Here is a 25,985-nt window from a genome sequence, read left to right as displayed (position 1 = left end):
CATAAGACACTGCGAGTGGGCAGGGATATCAGAGGCCATCTGGTCCAACTCCCTTACTTTATGGGGAAGGAAACTGAGGCATGGGGAAGGAAAGGGCCTTGCCCAAGATCACACAGGTAGGGAGGGACAGAGCTGGCATTCAAACCCAGGTTCATGGTTCCAAATCCACTTCTCTTTCCACCACTGCTCCTGCTTGTCAAAGCTGGCTGGAAGCTTGGTCTCCCCAAGACCCATGGGTCCCCAGATGGATCCAACTCTGCCTCCCTCCCACCTTGCTCTGCCCTCACCAGCCTCTCTTCTCCCCTCTGCCCAAGAAAAGAATGAAACCAACAAGGAGGCCATTGGATTTCACACCTTACTCATGGGTAATCCAGCCCTCCCCACATGCGAAGCTCATAGGTTTCAGTGTGCCATCAACAGACTTCAACACCCAATAGGGACTTCTTAAGCTTCAAAATAACCGAGTTGAAATATATGTGTAGAACCTATATAAGATTGTGCGCCATCCTAGGGAGGGAGTGGGGAGGGAGGGAGGAAGGGGGGGAGGAGAGGAAAAAAATCTAAGATACATGGAAGTGACTGTGGAACACTGAAAACAAATCAAATAATTTAATTTAAAAAATAACTGAGTCAGGGCTACATACTTCATGGTGTACAGCACATAGAGGATGTCAGCTTGGTCCTGTAAACTCGGACACTCATGCAACTGGGCCACCAGGGCATGGAAGTCGATCTCCCCAGACTCATCCCGGGGAAGGTGCATCTCCACATGGACAGAAGGAACCTGTAACAATGGAATGGAGCAGGGAAGGAGAAGGAGAAGGGGGAGGGGAAGGAAGAGGGGGAGGGGAAGGAGGAGAAGGGTACCCAAATGGTTTTCAATCAGGCAGAGGCCCTAGACCCTATCAATCTTTCCCCTCCAATCCCCATGTCTGTAGCTCTGATATGAGTATGAGCATCTGGGGAAAATACAAAGCCAGACACAGCTGGTGCCTCAGATCTCTCGTCAGCAACCAAAGCAGAGAGAACACAACTAGGCGAAATCAAATGAAAGGAAATTGCTGTCTTCCTGAACCACTAGTTGTGCAGAGAAAGCCACGGCGATGGCTGCTCACTTGGAGCAATGCCTGTTTCCCAGAGGGGTGACAGTGGCTGGGGGTGCTTTCTGTCCAATTACCTGCTCAGCTTGGGGAGGGAGAGGCGTGGCATCCAGGAAGCTGAAGGAAGTCCGGGAGGCCGGCAGTAACTTTGTGGGAAGGTATATGTGAGCATCTGGAAGAAATCGATGTTGAAGGCATTGGGAGACTGAATATTTCACTCAGGTTGGGGCTTAAGAAAAAACTACCCTGGGTTTCCAAAAGTGATTGGTCCCTGCTTCAGAAAGCCTGGTTCCCACTTACTGGGCAGTGCTGTGGAGCAGTCAAGAAAAACCAGCCCTTTGGGGTGAGCAACTCCAATGAAAGGAGAATCGATTCAGAGTGGGAAGGAACCTCTGGAATTGTCAAGCCTAACCCCCTCATTTTACAGATGAGGCCTCAAGAGGTTAACTGTCTCAAGGTCACACAGGGAGCAGAGGTGAGAATTGAACATAGGGCCTCTGCCCCCAAAACCAGTATTTTTTCTTGTGGGTCTTGTGACTCAGGTTAGCTTGGGGCATACAATACAGCCAAGGTGGCCAGAAACACTTCCACAAAATCCTGCACCGAGAGCAGGGAGTTTGGTCATTCTCCCTCGCCATGGGTGCAAGGAGCTTCTGATATCCTGTCTCTTGGCCTGGTCTATGAGGCCATCGGGTGCTTCTGGGTGAGAGCACACAAAGAAGGGGGTGACTGGTTCCCATGCTAGGCCCATGAAGTGCAAAGTAAGAAGCCTGCTGTGGGCAGGAGGCCATCCAAATACTCACCAGAACCACTGCCCAGGGAGAAGGACAAAAGAAGGAAAGTCAGACAATTGCCCAAGCAGGGGGTGGCAGAGCTGGGAACCCCAGTCCTCGTCTGAAGGCTAGTGGGCTGGCAGTCCCTCCCTCAGCACACTCAGCACTCTCCCTCTGGCCAGAGGCAAAGCCCCAGGGTCTGCACACTAAGCCTACAGTGGTGCCAATGTCCAATACAGCTGTGCCTCTGGGTAGTGGGGGTCAATGGCTTATCCATGGCAAGGCCATGCATGCTGAGTTTCCCCAGCTTGCAGTGGGCACACTCCTTAGGGCTCTCCTTAGGACTCAGAAGAGTGACAACAGCCTTCATTACAGGCCCTGCTGAAGGATGGGAGGGTGGGTGAGGCTCTGGGCAGAGAGTGCTACCCTGAGTGCCCCCTCTAAGCTCTGAGTGTCCCTCAGCCTTTTGTGGATCTTGGCAATATGGTGTTCCATTTCTCCTCCATTGGTGAAACTATCTCTAAGAGAACAAAGGAAAGCTCTCTCTCCCTCCCCCAGGGGCATCCTCTGTTCCCCTCTGACCACAGGTAGCTCCACTGCCCCTGGCTGGCTCCCTTTCCTCTTCCTCCAGGGAGCCATGGGATTACTCACTCTGTACATGCAGGTCCTTAGCCTTGGTCACTAAGGACATGAAGTCACGGGTTGTTTGCACTGCCGTTCGGAAGCGACTAAGCCCTCCCTGCTGGGCAGTAGGGGACTTCGTGGGCTTGGGTGCAGTGTGCTTCAAAAGGTGGTCCAAGTACCACAGGACTTCATCACCACCATGAGCTTCAGGGTTAATGGGGGAGGAGGGAGAAAAGGAACATGACTTAGTTCATTCCAGACAAATCGAAGGGCAGGCCTGCCCACACCACACTGGAAATTCACAGGAAGAAAGCAATTGTGGATCCATTTACATTCACTCATTCAGGAATCATTCGTTTATTCATTCATCCACCACCCACTGACCCCTTACTGATGTGTGCCTGCCTTGCTGTGGGAATCCAAACAAGAGATGGTCTCTGCTCTTGGTTTGTTATAATCCAGTCGGGGAGATCATTAGAACACAGAGAAGGAAGGGAACCTTTCTCCTCAAAGCATACATGGAAAATGCAAGAGGGACCCGGATTCAGAGATGGGAGAGCTCTGAGAAGCCACCTGGGCTGACCAACTCTCTCATTTGATAAAGGAGAAAACTGAGGCCCAGAGAGACCAGGTCATGACAAAGAGAACTGGAGTCTAGACGCTCTGACTCAAGCAGAAGTGCTTTTCTGGACAGAGCAATCACCAGTGGTGTGACAGTGGGGATGGCATTGAAGTTTGGACTTAAAGCACAGCTGAGATCTCAGGAGGGTGAGATAGATGCAGGCTCGGGGTGAGAGAGCAAGGGAATTCCAGAAGACATATGCAAGAAAAGGATGACTGGAACAGAGGCCTTGGGTAGGCAGAAGGGTAGAGGATCAAGGGCACAGGTGGCAGGGTTAGCCTTGGAAAGGGGGAAGGACACAGTTGGCTTCTGATGCATCTCTCCTTCACACCCACAGTTTGATATTTTCACCTCCTCCTCCTCTGTGGGCTCAGGGCCTTGCCTCCTTTAGCTTGATTCTTCTGAAAGATGACCCTACCCCTTGCCCCTACCCTGCCCCTCCGCACTCTCCACAGATGAGAAGATCAAGACTCTCCCTCTTCTCTACCTTAGACTTCCTTGCTATCGCCACTCACCCTCTTCCTCTACCTGTCTCCCCACAACACACCTGACTCTGGATCACCTGCATCTCCTTCCCCACCACTTCCTCCTGCTGCAAAACTGCCCCACTGTCCCCAGATGCCAGGGATGTGTCCAGCTGCCCAGACTGGAGCTCCTGCCCCGGGACATTCTCCCAGAAGTAGACTGCAGAGAAAGGATGCCAAAGCAGGGCAGCAACTGCAATGGATTCAGTCAGGGTGAAGACAGGGAAGTGAGATTACAATGGCTACTGACGAGATTTGGTGTTGCTGCCTAGGGGTGGCATTACTTACCGTGCTTGGGGGAGTCGGAACCAGCCAGCCAGCTGCCCAAGTACAACTCCCCATCACCGTAGTCCTCTTCGTCATCATCATTATCCCCACCATACAGCTTACTCTCCTGGCCAGGATCCATGAAGCTCAGGTGCGTACAGCATGATGTCGTCAGGAACTCAGACAGTTTACCTGCCTGGACCCTGATAGTGAGGGGTAGAGAGAAGAAGGACAGTAATAGGGTATTACATATCATGTTGCCAAGAGGAGGTCTGCAGATTTAGACTAGGGACCTCTGGTAGGGGCTCATTTGCGTCCATGGCACCATAATCCCTACACTGATTCTGAAACTGCGCCAACAAGGCCAAGGGAAATGTCAGTAACCAATAGGAAGGAAATGTGTTAAGTGCATACTGTGCTGACAGCCCCAAACGGACTAATTAACTTTGCTTCATTCCAACCAGAGCAAACTCATGTCTGTGGTCACAAAGAGAACCAAGAGAGAGAAGGACTGAGCAGCTGAGGACAAGTCTATGGCTCTGATCCCCCAAAGAACTCCAAGGCCATCCATGCTTTGGGAGCTAACAGTACAATGGAATGGAAAGTGGATCTGACGTGGAGTCAAAGGACCCAGGGCGTTCACAGCCCAGCTTCACTCCTTTCTGTCTGGGCCTCTTTGGCAAAGTGACTTCTCTCTGGGTCTCAGTTTCCTTCTCTGTAAAAGGAGGGGGTTGGTCTGTTGGTCCCTTCCATCCCTAAAGCTCTGGTCCCTATAGCATCTGTTTCTGTTTTGGATCTAGAGTAAGAGTCAACAGGCCAGGAGTCAAACTCCAGAGTTCTGACTTTCAGTTTGGGCTGTTCTCAAAAGCATCTCCTGTCTTGTCTCTAACACTGAAGCCAGATAACTAGGGGGACCAGCTCCCTTCATCATGTAACACCCAAATCCTTGATCTGTTCTATGAGTCATCCAGTGCCCAGCATCAGAACGGGATCCATCTGGGGACCAAGGGATCTGTTCACTCTCCCAAGCTGGCCTATGATCCTGTCCCACATTTCTTATTCCACAGGCTAGCAGGAGAGGTCACTTACCTTGCCCCACCAAAATAGCCATCCTGCATTTTTCTGAGCATGGTCAGGACAGATGCATTGATGGCAGTTCCAGATTCATCTTAATATAGACAGAAGACATATTTGGTGTCAGAACTTTGAGGTTGTAAAAAAGTAGCAAGTGTTCTCAACTGCCATATCAGAGATGAGTGGGGAGGGAGCTGTGTGGCATTTGAGCAACCACCCTCCCTTGGAAGGCTCACCAATGTAATGATATTGACTGCTGCTTGGCATGGGAGTTCCCAAGGTCATGCCTACAGCTCAACCAGATACCAGGGTCCTCATGGAGTCCAGAGCTTTGGCCCTGAGCAGACCCCTAGGACGTACTCTGGGACTCACCTCTAGACAAGGCCAGACATCTGGAGAACAGGATGGTTTCTAGGCTAGCCTTCCAGAAATTCTGGGCTATTCCAAGACAACCCTGACTAGGAACCTCCCTAAGATATCATTCCTCAAAGCAAACATCCCAACAAACATTCCAAAGAGCTCCAAGTATCCTCAGAGCAGCTATGGTGTGCCTGAACTTTTTCAGGGCTCCCCCTCATTTCTTCCTCCCAGCTGGAGTCCTGGGTTCAGTCCTACCTCAAACACACACCAGATGTCATAGGCAGATTGTAGTCTCTGTGGGGAAGCAGGGCTTCTCCCCTCCCCCACTGATGATAGCCCAGGTCACAAGAGGGGTATGTGGCAGAGCCTGGGTTGGGGTCTCTATTTCTCTTCATCTCAGGCCCAGAATTCTAAGATCTAGACCCTCCAAAGAGAAACCAGATTCAACGTACTCAGGAAATGGCACTCCCCTCGAGTGGGTGGCCTTGTGTCACCAGAGGGACTGTTGTTTCAACTGAATTCTACTGACCAATTGGCTTCTCAGTGAGTCCAGGAGCTTAGAGGTGTCAAGCGTTCCTTGAGCCTCCTGGAAATCCAGCTGGCTGATTTCTTCCATGCTCCTTACAACTCTTACCAAGCATGGTGTGCAGGATGGGAAAGGTGATGGTGGGGCGGCCTGTCATTCTCCAGCGGCTGCACAGGTAGGAGAGGTCTGTCCGCAGCATCTCCACTATCATCTTGTTGTCCAGGGCCAAATAGAACTGCTGCTGATCTATGAACTAGTGAAAAAAGGAAGGAGAGAGAAACCATCACAAGCATTCAATACTGTTGACGAAATGCCCACAAATCCACAGCTGCACAATGCCCCACAAACTCACCGTTTAAAAGTTGCTGAGGCACTTGGTAGTGGGAACTACATTTCAGGGGTATGGGAGTGGAGATGCGCACCATGAGCAAGGATAGAAGACTATTCCCCTCACCCCCTGCCCCCCCTTCACGTGTTGCTGACCACAGGACTCAGTCAGTTAACGAGCATTTATGGCACAACCTCTGAGGCTTCAGTCAAATGCCCAGGGCTTGGCATGACAAGAGAAATATTCAATTGATCTAAAGAGCAAAATCAGGGCTTTAACATGGTGCATTTAGGTAAAGTTACCAGTGGTCTCTTAGGTGCCAGTCCTCCACCTCCCTGCATCCTCTGGCATGGCTGGTTACCCCCCCCCCCCCAATCCTCTCCTCTCTATGTTTTCAGGATATCCTGATTCTCCTGGTTCTCCTCCTCCCTCTCTGACTGCTCCTTCTGTCTCCTTGGCTGGATCCTCTTCCAGATCCCACCCTCTCACCGCAGGTGACCCTCAGGGCTCTGCTCTCTGACTGCTCCTTCAGTCCCCTTGGCTGGCCCTGCCTCCAGATCACACCCTCCAATCACAGGTGACCCTCAGGGCTCTGTCCAGGGCCATTTCTTCTCTTCTCCCTCTAGACTACCCGGTGATCTCCTCAGCTCTCGTAGATTTCATGATGCTCTCTATGCTGATGATTTTCAAATCTACCCATCCTGCCCCAAAGTCTCCCAGCTCCCACCAACTCTCAGACATCTTGAACTGCACATGTCCAAAATCAAGCTCATTCTCTTTCCCCCTAAACCCTGCCCCCTCCTGCCTTCCCCATTGCTATCCAGCGCACCATCCTCCTCCCAGCCCCACGGGGTCATCCTGGACTCCTCATCTCCCACCCCCCAACCACTATGGTGTCAAAGCCTGTCCCGTGAACCTGTGCAACATTTCCTAGAGATGCCCCCTTCTCTCCTCTGACCCTGCCCCGCCCCCCCAGGACAGCCCCTCACCACCTCCTCCCTACACTATGGCAATGGTCTGCCTCAAATCTCTCCTCACCCTAGTCCAATGCCCACTCAGTTATCAGAGTGATCTCCCCCCAAAACACAGATCCAACCCTGCCTCTCCACTCCCACTCAATAAACTCCAGTGGCTCCCTATCACCTCCAGGAGCAAAGCCCTTCATAACCTAGCCCCCTACCTTTCCAGTCTTCTTACATCTTTCTTTCTGACATCTACTCCTTGGTTCAGTGACACTGGCCTCTTGGCTCTTCTACCAACAAGATGCTCCATCTCTTGGCTCCAGGCATTCTCTCTGGCTGTCCCCAAGGTCTGGCACACTCTCCCTACTGTCTCTTGCCTTCCCTGGCTTCTTTTAAGTCCCAGCTAAACTACCTTCTATAGGAAGCCTTTCTTCCAGTCCTTCCTAATTCTTTCCCATTCATCCTGTATGTAACGTGTTCGTACATACTAGAGAGCAAGAACTTCATGCCTTCCTGGCTAGTATATATAATGGCTATCTAAGCCCCATTCCTTCATCAGCCCATTCTACCCACCTGTGGTGTGAAAGTGAAGATGGTTTTGCGAATGTCATAGAGCTTAGATGTTCCTAGGACCCCCATGTGTCGGTACGGTCTTCCACTGAGTTTCATCCGGCTATTGCGGCCTAAGACAGGATTGAGAAATTGTTACCATGGTGTTATTAGGCTGAAAATTTGTTGTTATGTGATCAAGGACCACAATAATAAAAATCGAGCTTCAGTCAGAGCCAATTATGGCAGAGAAAAGGCAGCAACTTGCCTGAGTTCTCCTCAGAACCCCTTCAAACATCTTTAAATAATACCATAAAACAATTCCTGGAGAGGTAGAACCCACAAAAGGATGGGGTGAAATAATTTTCCAGTCAAAGATAACTTAGAAAGTTGGCAGGAAAGGTCTGTTGCACCTGCGTGAGAGTGGAACATAGTCCAGTGCAGACCAGACCCCAACAAACTAGGGGCAGGCCTTGGAAGCCATGGGATCAGGGTAGCGCCTGCTTCTAGAATTCTCAGCCCACAGATGGTAAGGAGGTTGAACAACTGATCAGAAGGAGGTTACAGGGTTCTCTGTTGATACTGGGGGCAAGGCTCTACTGCTTTTCCCATACTCAGACCCAGGTCACAGTGCTAGGTGCTTGCCCTAGGTCCCAGGGCAAGGAGAAGCATGAGCATACCAGAGTTGTGGCCATAGTGGAGCAGGGACCCTCCTCACAGTTCCAGGGCAGAAAAGAGTGTTTGTGGTTGCTCACAGACTAAGCATGGGCCAGGAGAGTAGTAGACACACCTCTCTTTAGAGGACACCACCTTGGAAGAACTGAAAACCTACAGGTCCTTAGAAGTATCTTTGAAAACAACTGCACAAAACCCCTGATGCTTGAGACAGTGAGCCCTCCACAGTGGAAACAGAGCCCTACTTTAAGAAAGAGTTAAAAGTCAAGAAATAGACTGGAAAAATAAGCAAACAACAGAACAAACCTCTGACTACTGAAAGTTACTATGGTGACAAGGAAGATCAAAACACACTCAGAAGAAGACTACAAAGCCAAAACTCCTCCATCTAAAGCCTCCAAGAAAAAAATATGAATTGGTCTCAGGCCATGGAAGAGCTCAAAAAGGATTCTGAAAATCAAGTAAGAGAAACAGAGGAAAAATTGGGAAGAGAAATAAAAGTGATGCAAGAAAATCATGAAAAAATGAGTCAACAGCTTGGTAAAGGAAATGAATGCACACAAAATACTGAAGAAAATAACACCTTAAAAACAGACTAGGCCAAATGGCAAAGAAAAAAGGTACAAAAAGTCAATGAGGAGAAAAATGCCTTAAAAAGCAGAATTGGTCAAATGGAAAAGGAGGCACAAAAGTTCACTGAAGAAAATAATTCCTTCAAAATTAGGATTGAGCAAATGGAATCTAATGACTTTATGAAGAATCAAGAAACAATAAAACAAAACCAAAAGAATGAAAAAATAGAGGACAACATGAAATATCTCAATGGAAAAACAACTGATCTAGAAAATAGATCCAGGAGAGATGATTTAAAAATTACTGGACTACCTGAAAGCCATGATGAAAAACAAGCTTAGGCATCATCTTTCAAGAAATTATTGTGGAAAACTGGCCTGATATTCTAGAATCAAAAGGTAATATAGAAATTGAAAGAATCTACCCATCACCTCCTGAAAGAGATCCCAAAAGGAAAACTCCCAGGAATACTACAGCCAAATTCCAGAGCTCCCAGGTCATGGAAAGACTATTGAAAATAGTCAGAAAGAAATAACTCATGTATCATGAAGCCACAGTCAGAATAACATAAGATTTAGCAGCTTCTAAATGAAAGGATTGGAGAGCTTGGCATATGATATCTAGAGGGTAAGGGAGTTAGGATTACAACCAAGAACCACATACCCAGCAAAATGGAGTATAATTCTTCAGGGGAAAAACAGACATTCAATCAAATAGAGTACTTTCAAGAATTCTTGAAGAAAAAAAACAGAGCTGAATAGAAAATCTGACTTCCAAATACAAGACTCAAGAGAAGCATAAAAAGGTAATCAGGAAAGGAAAATCATAATGGACTTAATAAGGTCAAACTGTTTACATTCCTACATGGGAAGATGATATCTGTAACTCATAAGACCTTTCTCATTACTAGGGCAGTTAGGAGTATATATATAGACATAGGGCACAGGGTGAGTCGAATATGAAGGGATGATATCTAAAAAATAAAATTAAGGGGTGAGAGAGGAATGTCTGGGGAGAAAGGGAAAAGGAGGGGTATAATGGGGTAAATTATCTCACATAAAAGAGACAAGAAAAAGCTTTTACAGTGGAAGGGAAGATGGTAGAGATGGGGGGGAATGAGTGAACCTTACTCTCATCAGAATTGACTCAAAGAAGGAATAACATACACTCTCAATTGGGTATAAAAATCTATCTTACCCTACAGTAAAGTAGGAGGGGAAGGGGAGAAGAGAAAGGGGAAGTGATAGAAGGGAAAGCAGATTGGGACTGGGGTATTCAGAAGCAAAACACTTTTGAGGAGGGACAGGGTGAAAGAGAGAGAGAATAGAATAAACTAGGGGGAACAGGATGGATGGAAATACATTTAGCAATTATAACTGTGAAAAAAATTTTGAAGAAAACTTTTCTGATAAAGGCCTTATTTCTCAAATATATAGAGAACTGAATCAAATTTATAAAAATAATGTCCAGGAATCTGTGTGCAAAATCTGAGACTCAATCTAAGGCTACCTCCGAAAACAGAAGCGTGGAGATCAGTCTGGGATCTCAGAACATAGACTGTGCCTCTGAACCCCTACCCTAGTATAGCCTCACACTAGGCATTCCTTCAGCCCAGTCATTCCATTCACTGCCAGACTGCTCTTGTTTTCTGTGGTTGAGTGAGGGGTTCAGCCCTTGGGGGGGGGCCCATGAGCTCCCCAGCTCCCTGCTTGCCACCCTAGTTCTCATTCTATTTCTTGAGTCAATCTGGCTTTGGCCTTCCCACTCATGGCCACCAGGGAGCCTAAATGAAGTCTAGGCACAGATTGCTTGCCTGGCGCATCCTAGTGGGTACCCTCTGCCCATGTTTTTTTCCCCACTTTGGCTATATGTGGAGTAGATATTAACTTTAAAAATGTTATTGACACCTTTCATATTTTATTCTACAAGCATTTTCTGAACTCCCCCCCCCTCCACATTTTATTTACCTTTATAGTAAAGAAAAACAATTAAGGCAAAGCAGGTGATGGAACTGCTGCTTCTGACAGCATATGAAAGTCAGCTTCTCAACCAGGGGTGGTTCTCCAGCTGTGTTCTCATGCTCTGGAAGTTCGTTTCTTTATTTATTTCTTCCTTTTAAAATTTTTTTGAATTCTTTGTGTTTTATTTTTCCCCAATTACATGCAAAAACAACCCAAATCTCCAATCAATAAGTAAGAGCAATTATAATAGCTACCATCTCAACAGCACTTTACAAATATTATCTCAGTAGATCCTCACAATAACTCTGTGAAATAGATGTTATTATTATTTCCCATTTTACGGCTGAGAAAACTGAGGCTGAAAGCAAGTGAGTGACTTGATTAAGGGTCAAGTGTCTGAGGTGCCCAGTTCTTGCTGACGCTATCCACTGTGCCACCTAGCTGCCTAGGGAAGTAAGACATATTAACTAATTTCCTGATGTCATTTCACTTTCTGAGCATGGCTTCCAAGGATGAGTGGGGCCAACCTTTTCATTAAGGAGGCTCTCCAGTGATGCCCAGCACTATCTGTTTACTCGAGGCATAGGTGATACTCCCCACAGGCAGTGAGCCTTTTTTTTTTTTTTTGGTGAAAGAGGCCTTTTCCCTAAGGCTATGTAGGAGGTAGAAGGGGGCTGACAAAAGCTAAAATTCTACAGCCCCTAAATTCCACCTCAAGGTCAGTGGAATACAATGATACGGGATGAAGCCAAGAGCCAAAGAAACAGAAGGTTTTGCTTCCTGGGCTGGCAGAGTTCCTTACCTAGGCTGGCATAGATGTGGCTGAGGATTCGGGCTGGCTGTACTCTGATGGGGTACACTTCAGCAATGGTCTCCACATCAATTCCACTGTTCTTCAAGATGGCCTTGATGTCTTCTGTCTCAGCTAGAAACGACACTACAGGGAGAGAAAAGAGACTTTCCAGAGAAGAGCATTTTCTTCTTTAGTCTTTTCTATATTACTGTCACAGGTCTACCAACAGTGGACAGTCAGTGTGCCTATCCTTCCACAGCCCCTCCAACAACTGACATTTTCCTTGTCTGTCTGATGGGCATGAGGAGGAACCTCAGAGATGCCTGAATTTACATTTTTCTTACTGTTAGTGAGCTGGAGCACTTTTTCATATGGTTTTGGTTGCTTGTATTTCTTGAGAACTGCCCCATCATGTCCTTTGATCATGCATCTATTGGGAAAAGGCTCTAATTTGTCACCAGCAAAAACTGAAAAGCTCTGTATCTACATAAAGTTCTACTACTTTTGAATGGTTTTCTCTAATAGGAGCAAGTTCTAGTATCTAGTCTACTAGGCTCTGCTTCTGGCTCAGTCACTGAGAGCTTATGGGTAATTACCGTGTTTGTCTGAGAGCTCATTTCTAAAAAAGACAAAATCCTTTGCAGAACAATTGGCAGCTTCTATAAGAAGAGTAAAGTGGAAGAAAATATTTGTGCCAAAGATCATCAAATAAAAGTCAATATCCAAAATATAAAGGGAGTGGACATAAATATCTAACACCAAGAATCATTCTATTAGAAACCAAGAGAAATGAACAGTTTTCGAAAGAAAAAATGCAAACTCTAAATGACTCATGAAAACATACTCTGCATCTCTAAAAATAAGAGAGATGCATGCACAAACAAGTCAGAGGCTCTGCTCCACGCCTTGTATCAAACATGGAAACAGTTAATGGTAGAGGGGCTATGGGGAGACAGACATGCCAGGTGTACTTTTGCTGGAGCCAAGAAGCAATCTGATCATTTTGGAAAGCAATGGGAAATTCTGTAAGAAAAGCAAGCAAACTCTCTGCTCTCTGACCCAGTGATCATTACTGACTGGGCTTATTCCTGAAGGAAGTCAGAGACAGAAAGACAGACACCCACACAGCCACACATGCATGCACACACATATGAATATTCTTAGCAGCATTATTTGTCAGAGTCAACTTCACAGTCATTTGTAAGCACTTCCTACATGCTGTGTACTGAGCTAAGCCCTGGGTATACAAAGAAAGGTAAGCGTCCGTTCCTGCTCGGGAAAAGCTTCCAATCCAGTGGAGGCCACACGCCAGTGACTCTGTATAGACACGCTCTCAACACGATCCACTGAACAGAATCAATAGAGTGAGAAGGAATGAAGGGAAATAATAAATATCAAAATAAACAAGGAGGAATGAGGGAAAGGCTCTTCTGATGCATGGAGGAAGCCAGGAGGCAGAAAGGAGGAGGAAGAACCTTCCAGGCCTGGGGGACAGCCAGAGGAAATGTCCCAAGCTGGGAGGAATGGGACAGCCAGGAGGACAGTGTTGCTCGATCAAAGGGGATAGATGTCGGGCAGTAAGGAGAAAGAAGACTGAAGGCGAGGAGACAGCAGGGTATGAAGGACTTCAAAAGTTGCAAAGAGGATTTTCTGTTTGATCCGGGAGGCAATAGGGAGTCACTGCAATTTACTGATTACAAGGGAAGGGTGACCCCATCCCCCCAGCAGCTACTGCAAAAGTCCAGGAGTAAGGAGATGAGGACCTGCCCCAGGGGGTGTATCGGAGAGATGCTACTGATGCAAAATCAATGGGCCTTGGCAAAAAGTGGGATATGGGGAGGGGTGAGGAGTCCACAATGACACAGAGGTTGTGGGACTGGGGGACTGGGAGGGTAGTGATGTCCTCAATAGTAATGGGAAAGCAACAGGAAGAGGGGAGGGTTTAGGAGGCATTTTAGACATGCAGAATTCCTGAGATCTACTGGACATCCAGTTTGAGATGTCTGAGAGGCAGCTGGAGATGTGAGATTGGAGGTCAACAGAGAGGCTGGGGCAGGCTGAGAATCCTCAGCACAAATATAGATGGTCAGTAAATCCAGAGGCGTTGGTAGGCTCACCAAATGAAGCAGTGTAGAGGGAGAAAGGAAGAGGGCCTGGGACAGAGCCCTGAGGGACACCTTCAGTTAGAGGGTGTGATGCCAAGGAGACTGAGGACGAGCCATCAGAGAGGGAGGAGAAGAAGGAGAGAAGAGAGTATAAGGGGGAGAGAGTGAGTCATTTTGGTAGAATGATAAGATGAACTGCAGAGAGTTAAAAAGGGAGTGAGAGGAAAGGAAGTCAGGGCATCAAAGGCAGATGGCCTTCTTCAGGAGTTCTGCCACAAAATGAAGAAGAAATCTAGGTGACAGCTATCAGTAATGGAAAGGGCAGGTGAGGGTTCTTTGAGGATGGGGAGTCATAGGCATGTTTGCAGGCAGGGAAGGTACCAGGAACCAGGGAGAGGGTGAAGATAAGTGAAGGAGTGAGGATGGCAGAGGGGATGATCTGCTGGAGGAGCTGGGCTAGAAGGGGATCCCATGTGCAGGTGGAAGGCTTTACCTTGGCAAGGAGAAAGATCACCTTTTCATGTGAGACAGGGCTAAAGGAGAAAGTGGAGGAAGATGAAAATGAAAGAGAGAGAAGGAATGACTGATGGGACAAGTTCCAAATCTGGTCCCTTCTTTAGAGAGGGTCAAATTGGAGAAAAAAGACATGAAACGGTGAGAAAGCAAGAGGGCATAGGGTCAGAGCCACAGGCTTTGAGACGCGTGGGAGACACAGGAGGTGCTGGAACTAGCTAACATCATCTTATGAAAGCTAATTCTTAAATGTTTGCAGTAAGCACTTACACCTCAGAAACTGGCCAAGACTACAAATCAGGCTTGAGTTGTTGTCCTGTTGGTTGTTTAGACTTAAGAAAGTGATGAAGACAGAAACATTCTGGGGAGGCAATCAGGGTTAAGTGACTTGCCTAGAGTCACACAGCTAGTAAGTGTCTGAGGCCTGCATTTGGCTCCAGGGCCAGTGCTTCATCCACTGCAGTGCCACCTAGCTGCTCCAATGCAGATGACATTGAAAAGTGTGCTGTGCATCATCTTTTTGAGAGCCACTTGTTAAACATTTACCAGCATATCCCTGGGGAGCACAAAGTGGCCTCAAGTGGTCAGGGAAGGTTTCATGGCAAATGTGGGCCTTAAAGAATGAAGAGAATTTAGATAATTGGAAAAGTATTAAGAAAATTAGCATAGTGTGGCGAGGGGACAATAAGGAAACTGGCCTAGTTGGAGTTGAAGGGGCATGTAGGGAAGCAGTGACATAAAAAGTCTGACTTGCGGAACTGGGTTAGATTGTAGAAGGCCTCAAATGCCAGGCCAAGGTGTATGAATTTTAACTGACATAACTGATCATTTTGGTAGTGCAGTGTTGGACAGACTGGTAAGGGGAATGTCTGGAGGCAGGAAGAGTAGGCAGTAAGCCACGGCTGTAAACAAGGGGTGAAGATTGTCAAGTGGCAGTTAGTTGGTCAAAAAAGGATTTATTAATCACCTGCTGTATGCCAAGCACCGACTGCATGCCAGGCACTGTGCTAAGCTTTGAGGATGGTCCCTGCTGTCAAGAAGCACTAAATGGAGGAGAAGCTCTCTGAAGAACTATATCCAGGCAAGGGAAGAAGGCAGAGACTATGATCCGATAGAGCCTTTTGAAAGCTGAAATGACAAGATGGAAATTGGAAGAGATGCTAAGGAAGAAAACGGAGAAGGGGTAGGAGGACGGGCGAGAGGACAAGGCAGCCATAAGGGCAGTGATGCTTCCTGAAGCCGACTGCAGTTGGGCCAAATCACTGGAAAACAGATTTGTTGATAATTGTATAAATCAGACCAGATGACGTTCACAGCATAAAGCATGACACTTTTCAGAAGAGTAACTTGAGGCAAAGGTGAGGTACAGGGGAGAAAGGGCTGGATTTAGAGCCAGGCAGACCTGAGTTCAAATCCCACCTTAGACTCTTCCTAGCTGTCTGACCATGAGCAAGTTGTTTTGCCTTGCTCAGCCTCCATTGCCTCATTTGTAAAATGGAAGTAATAACAGCACTGACCTCATGGGGTTGCTGAGAGGATCAAATAAGATAATATACATAAGACATTTGGCAAACCTTGACATGCAATATGGATATATGCTATTAATATGCGATTACTGCTATCATCCCAAAGGTTTCTGCCTCCAAAAAGCCATTAAATACACAACTTGTGCTCTTGGCAAAAAGGACACACCTACCTTGAACCACAACATCTGGCTTGGGGATAGTTGAAAATCTACGATTCAGAGGATCAACTTCCCCAGGTGCTAAAAACCCCTAAGAAAAAAGCAGAAATAAACCAATTACAAAGTTTCCCCTCTGCCATCAGCTAATACCCTGCAATGAGAACGCCACGTTTGTAACCGGGGAGGGAGTGCTGCTGTTCGCTGTTCAGTGAGGCCCAGCAGAAGGAGAATGGGAGTTGAAGTACCTACTCTGCAGCTTACTGCTTATTGTCCTGTGACCTCCAGCAAGGCACAACTTCTCTGTACCTCAGTTTCTTCAGCTGGACCAGATGACTGCCAAGTTCCTATGGTGGGAGCAATATCCTCACACCTTACCCTCTCCTTCCCCATGCAAGTCAGGTTCGGTTTTTCCTCCAAAGATATCGAAATTTAATTAGCTTAAAGACCTACAGGCCATTAAAATCACTTCCAGGAAGTCTGCTTGGAAGGTCATAATAGGCCATTATAATGGGAGGGGATAATGGGAGAGGAGCTTAATTCATATCCTTGTTGAATACCCTTCCCCAGCTAAGGTGCCATAAAGCTCCTTTAATTAGATACCGAGGGACCTATGACTATCTAATTTTGTTTTCATAACAAACACTACCAAGTAGGGCCCTGGCCGGAGTCAGGCCCAGCCCAGAGCAGCTCCCTTCTAACTCTAAACCCATGATCTCCTGACTTTCTGCCAAGTTCTTTTCTCCAGAGCTTAGTTTTGTTTCAGACTCCAGCCTTCCCTGGACAAGTCCTATCTGGTTGCAAAGCTCATAGTGCCAACCTCCATAATTCAGCTCCTCTGTCCTGCTGATTTCTCATTTGTGTCTCTCTATGCCGTGTCGCCTGCTCAGCAAGTCACCTTGGGCTTAGGAGCTGTGGCAACACACATAGTGCAGTGAACTTAATCTCCCCTGAAGAATTGTGTTACTCAAAAGTTCTAGGATGTCAAGAGAAAATAACAAAAATCAAATGAAAATTGAAAAAGGGAGGAATGAAAGGGGAATAACATTTCCAGACCTCAAACTAGATTCCAAAGCAGCAGCCATCCAAACCATCTGGTATTAGTTTAAAAACAGAGAAGTAGATCGATGGAACAGACTAGATGAGGGAGAATTAGAAATCATGGAACTCAATAACTCAGAGTTTGATACTTTGGAAAGAACTCCCTATTTAATAAGAACTGTTTGGAAAACCTGAGAACATCAGCCAATATCTTACACCATATTCCACAATAAATCCAAAATGGATATATGACCCAAATATATGAGACCATACCATTTAAAAAGGAGAAGAGGAGAAGATCATATACCGCCCATAGCAAACAAAGCCGAGGGGCCATTACAAAAGATAAAAGAGGTCATTTTGATTACCCAGACTGCAACGCTGCTGCACAAACAAGTTAAGGCATCCTGGATAAGAAGGAAAGTTGTGAAATAGGGAGGAAAAAGAAAACGAAACCTTTGCATTGAAAGTCTCCGATAAAGATGTGGAATCCAAAACAGACTAAAAGTGAAGTAGTTAAAGAATATGAATAAATGGGTCTCAAAAGAAGAAATGCAAAGTATTAACAACCATGGTAAAGAATGCCTCAAGTCAGTTGGCAGCCAGCATACTGGCAAAGATGACAAAAGGTGAGATTCAGTCAATGTTGCTGGGCTTGTGGAAAGACACATGGCCCCATGCCTGGTTGGTGAAACCGTTTGGAATGATGCTGAGAAAATGGTCCATCCCTTTTGACCCTGAGTTTCCCACTGCTGGGCACATATCCCAAGGAGATACCTGACAAAAAGAAGGGTCCTCAGCACACCAAAATATTTCTAGCAGCCCTTATTTTGCAGCAGCAAAGAACCAGAAACAAAGATACCTGTTGAGCGGGGAATGACACATGGATATAATTGAGTGTGTCTACACTATAAGAAATGATGAATGTGATGAACATGTGACCTGAGGTGAAATGAAGCCAGCAGAGCCAAGAAGGCAACAGACACATTGTGACTGCACCCCCTCCCCCCCACGGGGCAGAAGCTGCATTCGATGTCTGATTTGTTCAACACAGCAACTGGTTTGGCCAACTCTCTTTTTCTCTTCTCCCTCTTTTGCCAAACAGTGAGCCATGGGGAAGGGTACAGGGAGAAATTGAGGTGATTGAAAAACAAAAGCTATCAACAAGAATTAATTTTTGTTAATCTTTATGTATACAAAAAATAAATAAATGAAAAATGGAACGAAAAATAAGAAGGAAAATGAATGTTGTGAAATCGCAAAGAGCAAGCCTAACCCCAAAGGGCAGCCGGCTCACTGTCGCCCCTCTGCAGAGGGGGCCCGCAGGGCACAACCTTGCTTACAATGCCGGATGTCTGCTGATGTGCTCTTCGATTTTGTTCAATTTCTCCCCTCTTTTCCTCCTTTCCTTTACTCTTAAATCCTTTGTTATAAGAGATGGCCCTCTGGAAGAGGACTGGATACGATAAAAAGATAAAAAGAAAAATCTAATTGTTGAAAAAGAAATGTGTTCCTCCCTCTTCTTCCTGTTTAGCCCCAAAGCTTGGGGTGGTGAGGCGCATGGGACACAGAGGTCCTCTTAAACTGTCCTACACAGCCTTGTTGGTACACCCAGAAAAGGCGCGATAGAAGATATTCATCCCAAAGGAAAGGCTGAGTGAACAAGCCCCAAGTTTGATAATTTCAGGGAAGTCTGCCCAACCTTTACATTGGGGGTACAGGGCTAGAGTCTTGCTAGAGTCTTGAAAGATCTGGGGAAATGCAGGAGGGGGGGCACAGCTTGGTTTTAAGTTGCATAAAAAGGCATCGGTACACAGAGAATCATGAGAAGATTTGGTAAATTTATGTAGTGAAGTAAGCAGAACCATGAAAACAATGTACCTGATGCCTACGATAATGGAAATGGGAAACAAGCAACAACAACAGAATCAATGCTATGGCCTGGCACATAGAAGACCCTGAGAAGGCAAAAGTGAAGCCCACATGCCATTAATGTGCTGCTTACTTTGGCTGAACTACTTTTTGTCTGTCTCTGTAAACTGTTTGTTCTAGAAGGTTCTCTGGGTGTGGAAAACAGGGTTAGTGAAGGCTTCCCAACCTGCAGCCCATGACCTTGGTTTGGTTAGCATTTCAATAGTTATATTTCAATAGATCTGTTTTCCTCTGTAATCTTATGCATTTCATTTTTTGCTTCGTTTCCACACTTTACTCTGAGGAGTCCACAGGCTTCCCTGGGCTGCCAGAGGGGCCCAGGGCACAGAGAAGGCCAAGAAGCCCTGGTTTAGCAGAAAATGGAGCTGATGGACAAAAGCCATCATCAATGTTTCTAAGTCATCAACGGGCCAGGCCTGCTGACATTTTTACTTGAGGGAATTTCAATTGTTTTTGGTTTGCAAAGTGAGAAAGGAGCAACCCTGCTTTTTAACTGGGCCTTAAAGCAGAGGAAGCCCAGGTTGTGGCCTTCACCTCCCCCAGATAAGCCTCCAGGAGCTCTGGGCAGATTGGCTTGTCATTACTGCTATTTGCTGTAGCCTAAGTACAAGGAGAAATGAATTACAATGTGCCACAAACGTGGCACATGTTGGCGTATGAGCCTAGACACCATTCCTCAGGCAGCAAGGCCTCAGACATGAGCCTCTCAGGCCAAATGCTGCTCTGGTGACTGGTCCCAAAGGGCCAGAGATTTTACGCTTTGGAGGGGGCAGTGACTGTCCTGCGGTCATCAGCAGGGCCCGGGGGAAATAAGAGGCCTGTGAGACTTGACACTCACAGCCTCATCTCTAACAACAACAATAACGAATATTTCTATTGCACTTTAAGGTTTGCACCTCACCTTACGTATCCAGGGTGTCCCAAGCTTAAGATGACACTAAGACTCTTGGGATACCCTGTATTATCCAACTGGATTTTCACAACAAGAAGGTGCTAATACTATCCCCATTTTCCAGATCAGAAAATGGAGACTGAGAGATGTTAAGTGATTTTTAAGTTCCTTGAGACAGGGACTACCTTTTACTTTTTTTTGTATCCCCAGTGTAGATCAGGGCCTGGCATATAGCAGGCGCTTAATAATGCTTGGGAGCCACACAGCTAAGAAGGGTCTAAGATGTTCTTCCTAAGTCTGAGAGCAGGGCTTGAGCAGGTGCGCCACCTAGTGCCCATCACCACTCCAAGAAGAGACTGCAGAAACTTAATGCCTCCCACTAGAAGCGATCGGAAAAACCAGAGGCCTGTAGGATGAGAGGACACAAATCCAATGAGCCAAAGAACCTGTCACATGAGCCATACGTGGGCCCATGGGAAAGGGCCTCTATGTGGAGGGAATAACTAGAATGGGTTCAGGGCACGGTTGAGGAAGGGATGCATGAGAAAAGTCGAGGCATTCCCTTCCAGCCCTAAGGCATCCTGGGAGGACTCGCCAAGGATACGGCCATACTTTAGCTGGACTCCATTAGTTGTTTCCATAAGCATTAGGTGAGTGTTTTATATAGGGCATTTATTAAGCACCTACTGTATGCCAGGCACTGTGCTGTGAGACTCAGGAGGTACAAGAGCTCTGCCAATCCCCAAGTGCCAGAGACATTCATACTATTATTATCATTGCTGTCATTATTACCAAGAATCATGATAACTTTCCCAAAAAAGGGTCTCACTCCAGAGAGCCTCGAACTAAAGTCCCTGAAGACGAATGACATTGTCTATTAGCATCACAGCATTACCAAAGGGGAGGGGCCCCAGGAGCCTCCACACAGGCCAGAGTCACGACCTTCCAGGAGCCCTTCCCACTTCGGGGAAATTTCTCCTGCCTGGAGTCCAACCAAAGAACCTAGACACCCCATCGCTGCTCGGCAAAGCACAACAAAGTGAACCCCTCTTTCACATGGCTGCACACTGCCATCCTGCCCACCCTGGTCCTCCTTGGGTATCTGCTTTGGTTTGACCCTCCCCGTGCCCGCCTTGCTTGTTCCACCATGTGCCCAGTGCCTGCCTTGGACATGGCACACCTGAATGTGATTAGTCCTGAAAGGCTCAAAACTCTTCTTACCTCTGCCATCAAGTTTCCAAGGATGTACAGGGACTGGCCCCACATGTGAGGCAGCTTGCCCATGGGCACCCGGTCCACAGTGTGAGGATGCTCGTACTCTTCGTCAACCTATAAGAAGCCATATGTTAGAGAGAGGACATGATCCCAGAGTTCTGGGCCTCAGGGAGGCTTGAGCTCCAGGGAAAACAAAAGAATGTCTCCTCAGGCCGCAGACTGCTCTACCTGGGCCCCAGGCACTGTCTGTGCAGCTAGCCCTGGCCTAGGCCACCAACCACTGGTATAAGAGGTGGCTGTCAAATATGGCAGCTTCTCAGGTACATTGTCCCAGTCCTGCATCACCATGGAGGCCCACTCCCAAAATTCGAGCCCTGAGACACAGTAAAACCTGCAACCAATAAAAGCACAGGCTCATTCCTGGAACCTTGAAAATCAAGGCCATGCCTGCCCAAGTCCTGAGCAATCCAGGCACTGTGAAGAAGGCCAGTCCTGCAGGAGGGACAGGACACCTCCTTTCCTCTCCTGCTGCACTCTGCTCACCTTCTCAGGGGGGACACTGTAGAGCTCAGGCAGAAGGCGGACCCCATTCTTGCCCTTGATAAGGACCCCTTCCAGAGCTTCTCGGTACTCCTGGACCTGCAAAGGAAAGCAAGGCAGAGGGATACCTTAGGGTCCTGCCCTAGAAGGGCATGGAAGGCCAGCTGAGCCAGCATGGAGCCGCTGTCAAGGAGCTTCATCCTGGATGGTGGGCAGAATCAGAGGACTGGGGTGGGCCTTCTGGGGCTAGGCCACAAACAAAGGAGAGCACAATGCCTACTGACCTAGGCTGAGTGGACCCTCACCTGAGGTGCTCAAAGCCTTGCAGGCGAAGCCCAGCCCAAGGGCTGGGGAACCAAGCAGTGAGAGCAGAGTCTGTGCAGCCAGAAGGGCAGTGGGAGCATCATGGGGAAGCCGAGGGGCCAGCAGGAGGATAGGAAAGCAGGAACCTGAGCTCTGTGAGCCTGGGGCTGGGCAGAGAGTACTAGGCACAGGACCTGTACGGAAGCTCTCCAGACCCGAGGCAACGAGTGCACCAGGTACCATGTCAGGCGCAGGAACAGACAGAAGTGAGATGCCAGCATCCAATCAGGAAATACTAACAATCCAGGCTAGCATTTAGGTAGCACTTGGAAGTCTGCTTCTCCCATACTCCTGGAAAGCCGCTGCTACTATCCCTGTGTACACTGACTCCAAGTCCAATGCTCATCCACTGCCTTACCTGGTAGTATAAGACAACCCCCACACACATAAATATACACAAAATAGGTGATGGGATAGGCTTCAGGAGAGAAGGCAGTACGTGAACTGAGCCTGGAAGGAAAATAGGAATTCTGAGAGATAGAAGTGAGGAGAGATGGCATGCCAGGCATGAGGGACAATGTGTACAAAGGTTCCAAGGCAGGAGATGGGCAGCTGTGTCTTGAGGCACACAGTGTGGCCCCTGCCCCACAGGAGGACCTGAAAAAGTCAGAAGGAGCTAGGTTAGGAAAACCTTTCAATGCCTTTCACAGAAGAATCTATTTGAGCCTGAAGATAAGATGGAGCTACTGGAGTTCACTGCGTGTGTGGAAGGGGAAGAGGTAGGCTGATGTGGTCAGACCTCCACTTTCAAAGAATTTCCAGGGCTTCTGAGTAGAAGATGGTTTGAGAGGCGGACAAGCATGAGACATGGGGGTCAATAGTCCAGGAGAGGGGTGAGGAGGGTCACATGAGAGAAGAGGGAGGATTCAAGGTATGTTATGAAGATAGAAGTGACAAGATTTTAACAAGAGATTGGGTACAAGGGAAGAGAGTGACAAGTCCAAGATGACACCCAGCTTGGCAGCCAGGACTTCAGGGGGTTCCAAGGTGAGTGTGATCAAGTAAATGACTGCAGGTTAGAACAGCACAGTGCCTGGCACATAGGAGGCACTTAATGTTTATTGATTGACTGATGTAAGAGCAGAGGATCGTGCAGAGATGGAGACTGAGAGGAGAGGAGAGTATCACCAGTGCAAGGGGGATGACCTGGGAAAGATCCAAGTGATGGAGGGACCGGATGCCACGGAGGATGGAGAACAGGGTTAGGCATCATGAGACAAAGGGAAAGATTGAATGACAGAAGGTTCAGACCTGATAAAGCAATTTCATGGTTCTTGGACATGGAAATGGAATACTTGGGGGTTGATGAGATCAAGGCTGTGACTACCCCTGGGTGTGGCCAAGGTGGAGAGGAGGAGGAGGTCTTGGGAGTTTGAAGACATCGTAGAACTGGGAGGCTCCAATGTCTCAGGGAACATCAGTCCCCTAACGTAAGGGCAGGGATTGGGATGACAAGGAAGACAGAGCCAGGTATGGAACTGGCCAAGCAGACAGATGGGCAAACACTGAGATGGTTCCTTTGTGTTTCTGTCTCTCCAGGGCCTAGCACAAGGACTGACAGAGCAGGTGCTCAATGGATTGAAGTGAACAAGCCTGGTGATATCACCTTAACATCGGATATGAGCAGAGACCTTGTGGGGAAGGCAGAAGAAGCCTGGGTTCAGAGCCCAGCTCTGTGGCTCCCTGCCATGGAATTTTCAGTGGCTCACTTCCCCTCTGAGCCTCATTGGCCTCATCAGCAGAGTAAGGGGGGTGGACTCAATGGTCTCTGAAGATTCTGTCCAGCTGGGATCACTGGGGCCTCTGATTGGTCAGCCAGATCCCTGAGAACCTCCCATTAGGACAGAGACTCAGTCCAGATCTCAGCACTATCCTACCGGAGAAGACTTTCAGCCACTGCCAACTGGAGGCCACCATACCTGTTCCATGTTGCCACTGAAGACACCATCCAGGATGAAGTAGGTCCAAAACAAAGGCCATTCACACTCAATGTTCTCAAACAGCTTCAGTTCAGCTGGCTCATAGTACAGACGATTGGGATCCTGCAAGAACCAAGGCTTGACCTGTGTCATCCCAATCAAAGAAGCAGGGCAACTGAGCTGCAGGCACAGAAAGGTGGCAACCACTGCCAATAGCCCACAGGAGGGCAGCAGCCTTTCTCCCACCCTAAGACTGCCTGTTGGCAAGCAAAAACAAACAAAGCAAAGACATTCCAGGCCTCTGGGCCACATGGCACCCAGCTATCTAACTGATCATGACAGAAGCAGGTAGAGCAGGAAGACCAGATAAGAGCCCTTCATAGCAAGGCAGTGAAACTCAGGGGAGTCATATGACTGTCCCTGTGTGTTATGTGTGCTCCAGGCCAAGCCTGTCCGCAGTTGGAGGGTTGGCTGACAGTGGCTGCATTACCAATTCAGGGACATCTGTGCCCTTGCCAACACCTTCTGAACATCTTTCTGTACCCTAGAGCATGTTGGGGTCAGAGGTCATGGAACGCTGATAATCAGCCCCTGGCACTGACAGCCTGGCCCTTGCTTGGACACTAGAGCTTTAGTTAAAAAAAGGGTAGATGAATATTATGATCCTAGACAGAGCCTCTGACAATGACAAGTGGTGTAACCTGAGTCATTTCACCTCTCAGTTTCTCCATTTGTAAAATGAGGCTACCCTACAGATCATATTTGGGAAGTGTATTCCCAGCATTAACAGAGTGGGGGCCAACACATCTGTTCAGGGCCTCCCCTGAAGCTTTCTAGCAAGGAAGCAAAGTTAACTCCAGGTTTGCTACCTGTGGAGTGGCAATCCTAAGAGGGTCACTCAGAAAGATAGGAAATACTGGGAGGGAAGTGAGTGTGAGTGGAAAAGATGCTGAGCTCCAGGATATCCAAGGGAAAGTATCTATTATTAGATCACTGAAAAAGCAGGGTTGGAGTAGAAGAGAGAGGTCAGGACTGGAAATCGAGATTCAGGTGGAACAACCTGGAGACTAGCTGTACCGAATGACTGTGGAGGAAGGACAGACTATTAAGGAGAGGATTCTGGGAAGATTCTGCCACCGCCACCACCCCAAGGTGGGATCAGGGGAGGAGGCCTTTGTTTGTCTCACTGGCACATTGGTTGGCAGTGTAGATGAGTGTAGTGTCATAGAAACCAAAGGGAGGTGGGAGGCTCAAAGAGTGAGGGGTAAGAGGTAGGGGGTAGGGAATTAATTGTGTGATCACAGATGCAGAGCTGAAAGGGCTCAATGAGGAACTGAGGGTCAGAGCTGCTGACTTGCCCAGGGTCATCGAGCTAGTGGGTGTCTGGGGGTGGGGAAGCCTCAGGAAGGGCACTGGATCTGGTGATGGAGACAAGCTGGAAGGCAGCTGGCAAGGACACAATGGAATGGGAGTTGAGGTAGTTGAGGCAGCAGGGTGAGGGCACACATCTCTGAAGAGTTTGGGTCATGTCTCCAGGCCCTCCATGACTTGAAAAAGCCAGCAGAGCCGTGAGATCTGAAGATATTCAGCACTGCCAGAGAGTGTGCCCTGGCCCAGCCCCTCGATGCCCTGAGCCTTTCAGAAGGGGTCCCTGCTTCTCCTTAGGCCTCGGAAAGGGAAACTCGGCTTCAAGGTAAGTGGAATAAAACCCTGGAGCCTTCAGTCCATGGCCAGCTGGCAAAGAAGAAAGTTGGCACAGCACAGGGCTGCCTGCATCTCCCTCTTCTAGACTCCAGCCACCAATCCGGGGGCCCTGCCACTGTTGGCAGCCGCATTCCAGAAAGGCCTGAACCAATCAAGTTTTCGGTCCTTATGAGCTCTGGAAAAATCACAGGGTTGTCTGCAACCTAGGGGAGGGAGCTCAGCTGAAACAGGTGCCCCAAGTCCTTGGCACTGATCAAGTTCTGCTGGCCTTCGGTAGGGGTGGGGGAGGGCAAGCGGAAAGAAACTCACCTCTTTGGGGGTTTTATACCCATCTCGGAGAAAGCGACAACAGCCATAACGACCCTGGGG

General features: G+C 47.9%; 1 protein-coding gene across 3 annotated transcripts in view; it reads right to left on the bottom strand.

The window, feature by feature from the left end:
• Positions 1–25,985, bottom strand: part of PHKA1 (phosphorylase kinase regulatory subunit alpha 1) — a 65,049-nt gene that overhangs the window by 19,706 nt on the left and 19,358 nt on the right. For all 3 annotated transcript variants that reach the window (XM_072626781.1, XM_072626783.1, XM_072626782.1), the window contains exons 9-21: positions 25,926–25,979; positions 23,913–24,035; positions 21,634–21,729; positions 21,097–21,204; positions 16,026–16,104; positions 11,721–11,855; positions 7,734–7,843; positions 5,979–6,123; positions 5,000–5,078; positions 3,932–4,113; positions 2,525–2,701; positions 1,178–1,272; positions 645–784 (exon numbers count right to left, since the gene is read on the bottom strand). In XM_072626781.1, coding sequence (XP_072482882.1) covers positions 645–784; positions 1,178–1,272; positions 2,525–2,701; positions 3,932–4,113; positions 5,000–5,078; positions 5,979–6,123; positions 7,734–7,843; positions 11,721–11,855; positions 16,026–16,104; positions 21,097–21,204; positions 21,634–21,729; positions 23,913–24,035; positions 25,926–25,979 — 1,523 coding nt within the window. The remainder of the gene's footprint in view (positions 1–644; positions 785–1,177; positions 1,273–2,524; positions 2,702–3,931; positions 4,114–4,999; positions 5,079–5,978; positions 6,124–7,733; positions 7,844–11,720; positions 11,856–16,025; positions 16,105–21,096; positions 21,205–21,633; positions 21,730–23,912; positions 24,036–25,925; positions 25,980–25,985) is intronic.

This window comes from Notamacropus eugenii, chromosome X, assembly GCF_028372415.1.
Source record: "Notamacropus eugenii isolate mMacEug1 chromosome X, mMacEug1.pri_v2, whole genome shotgun sequence".
NCBI lineage: Eukaryota > Metazoa > Chordata > Mammalia > Diprotodontia > Macropodidae > Notamacropus > Notamacropus eugenii.
This window is presented reverse-complemented; position numbering and strand designations above follow the sequence as displayed.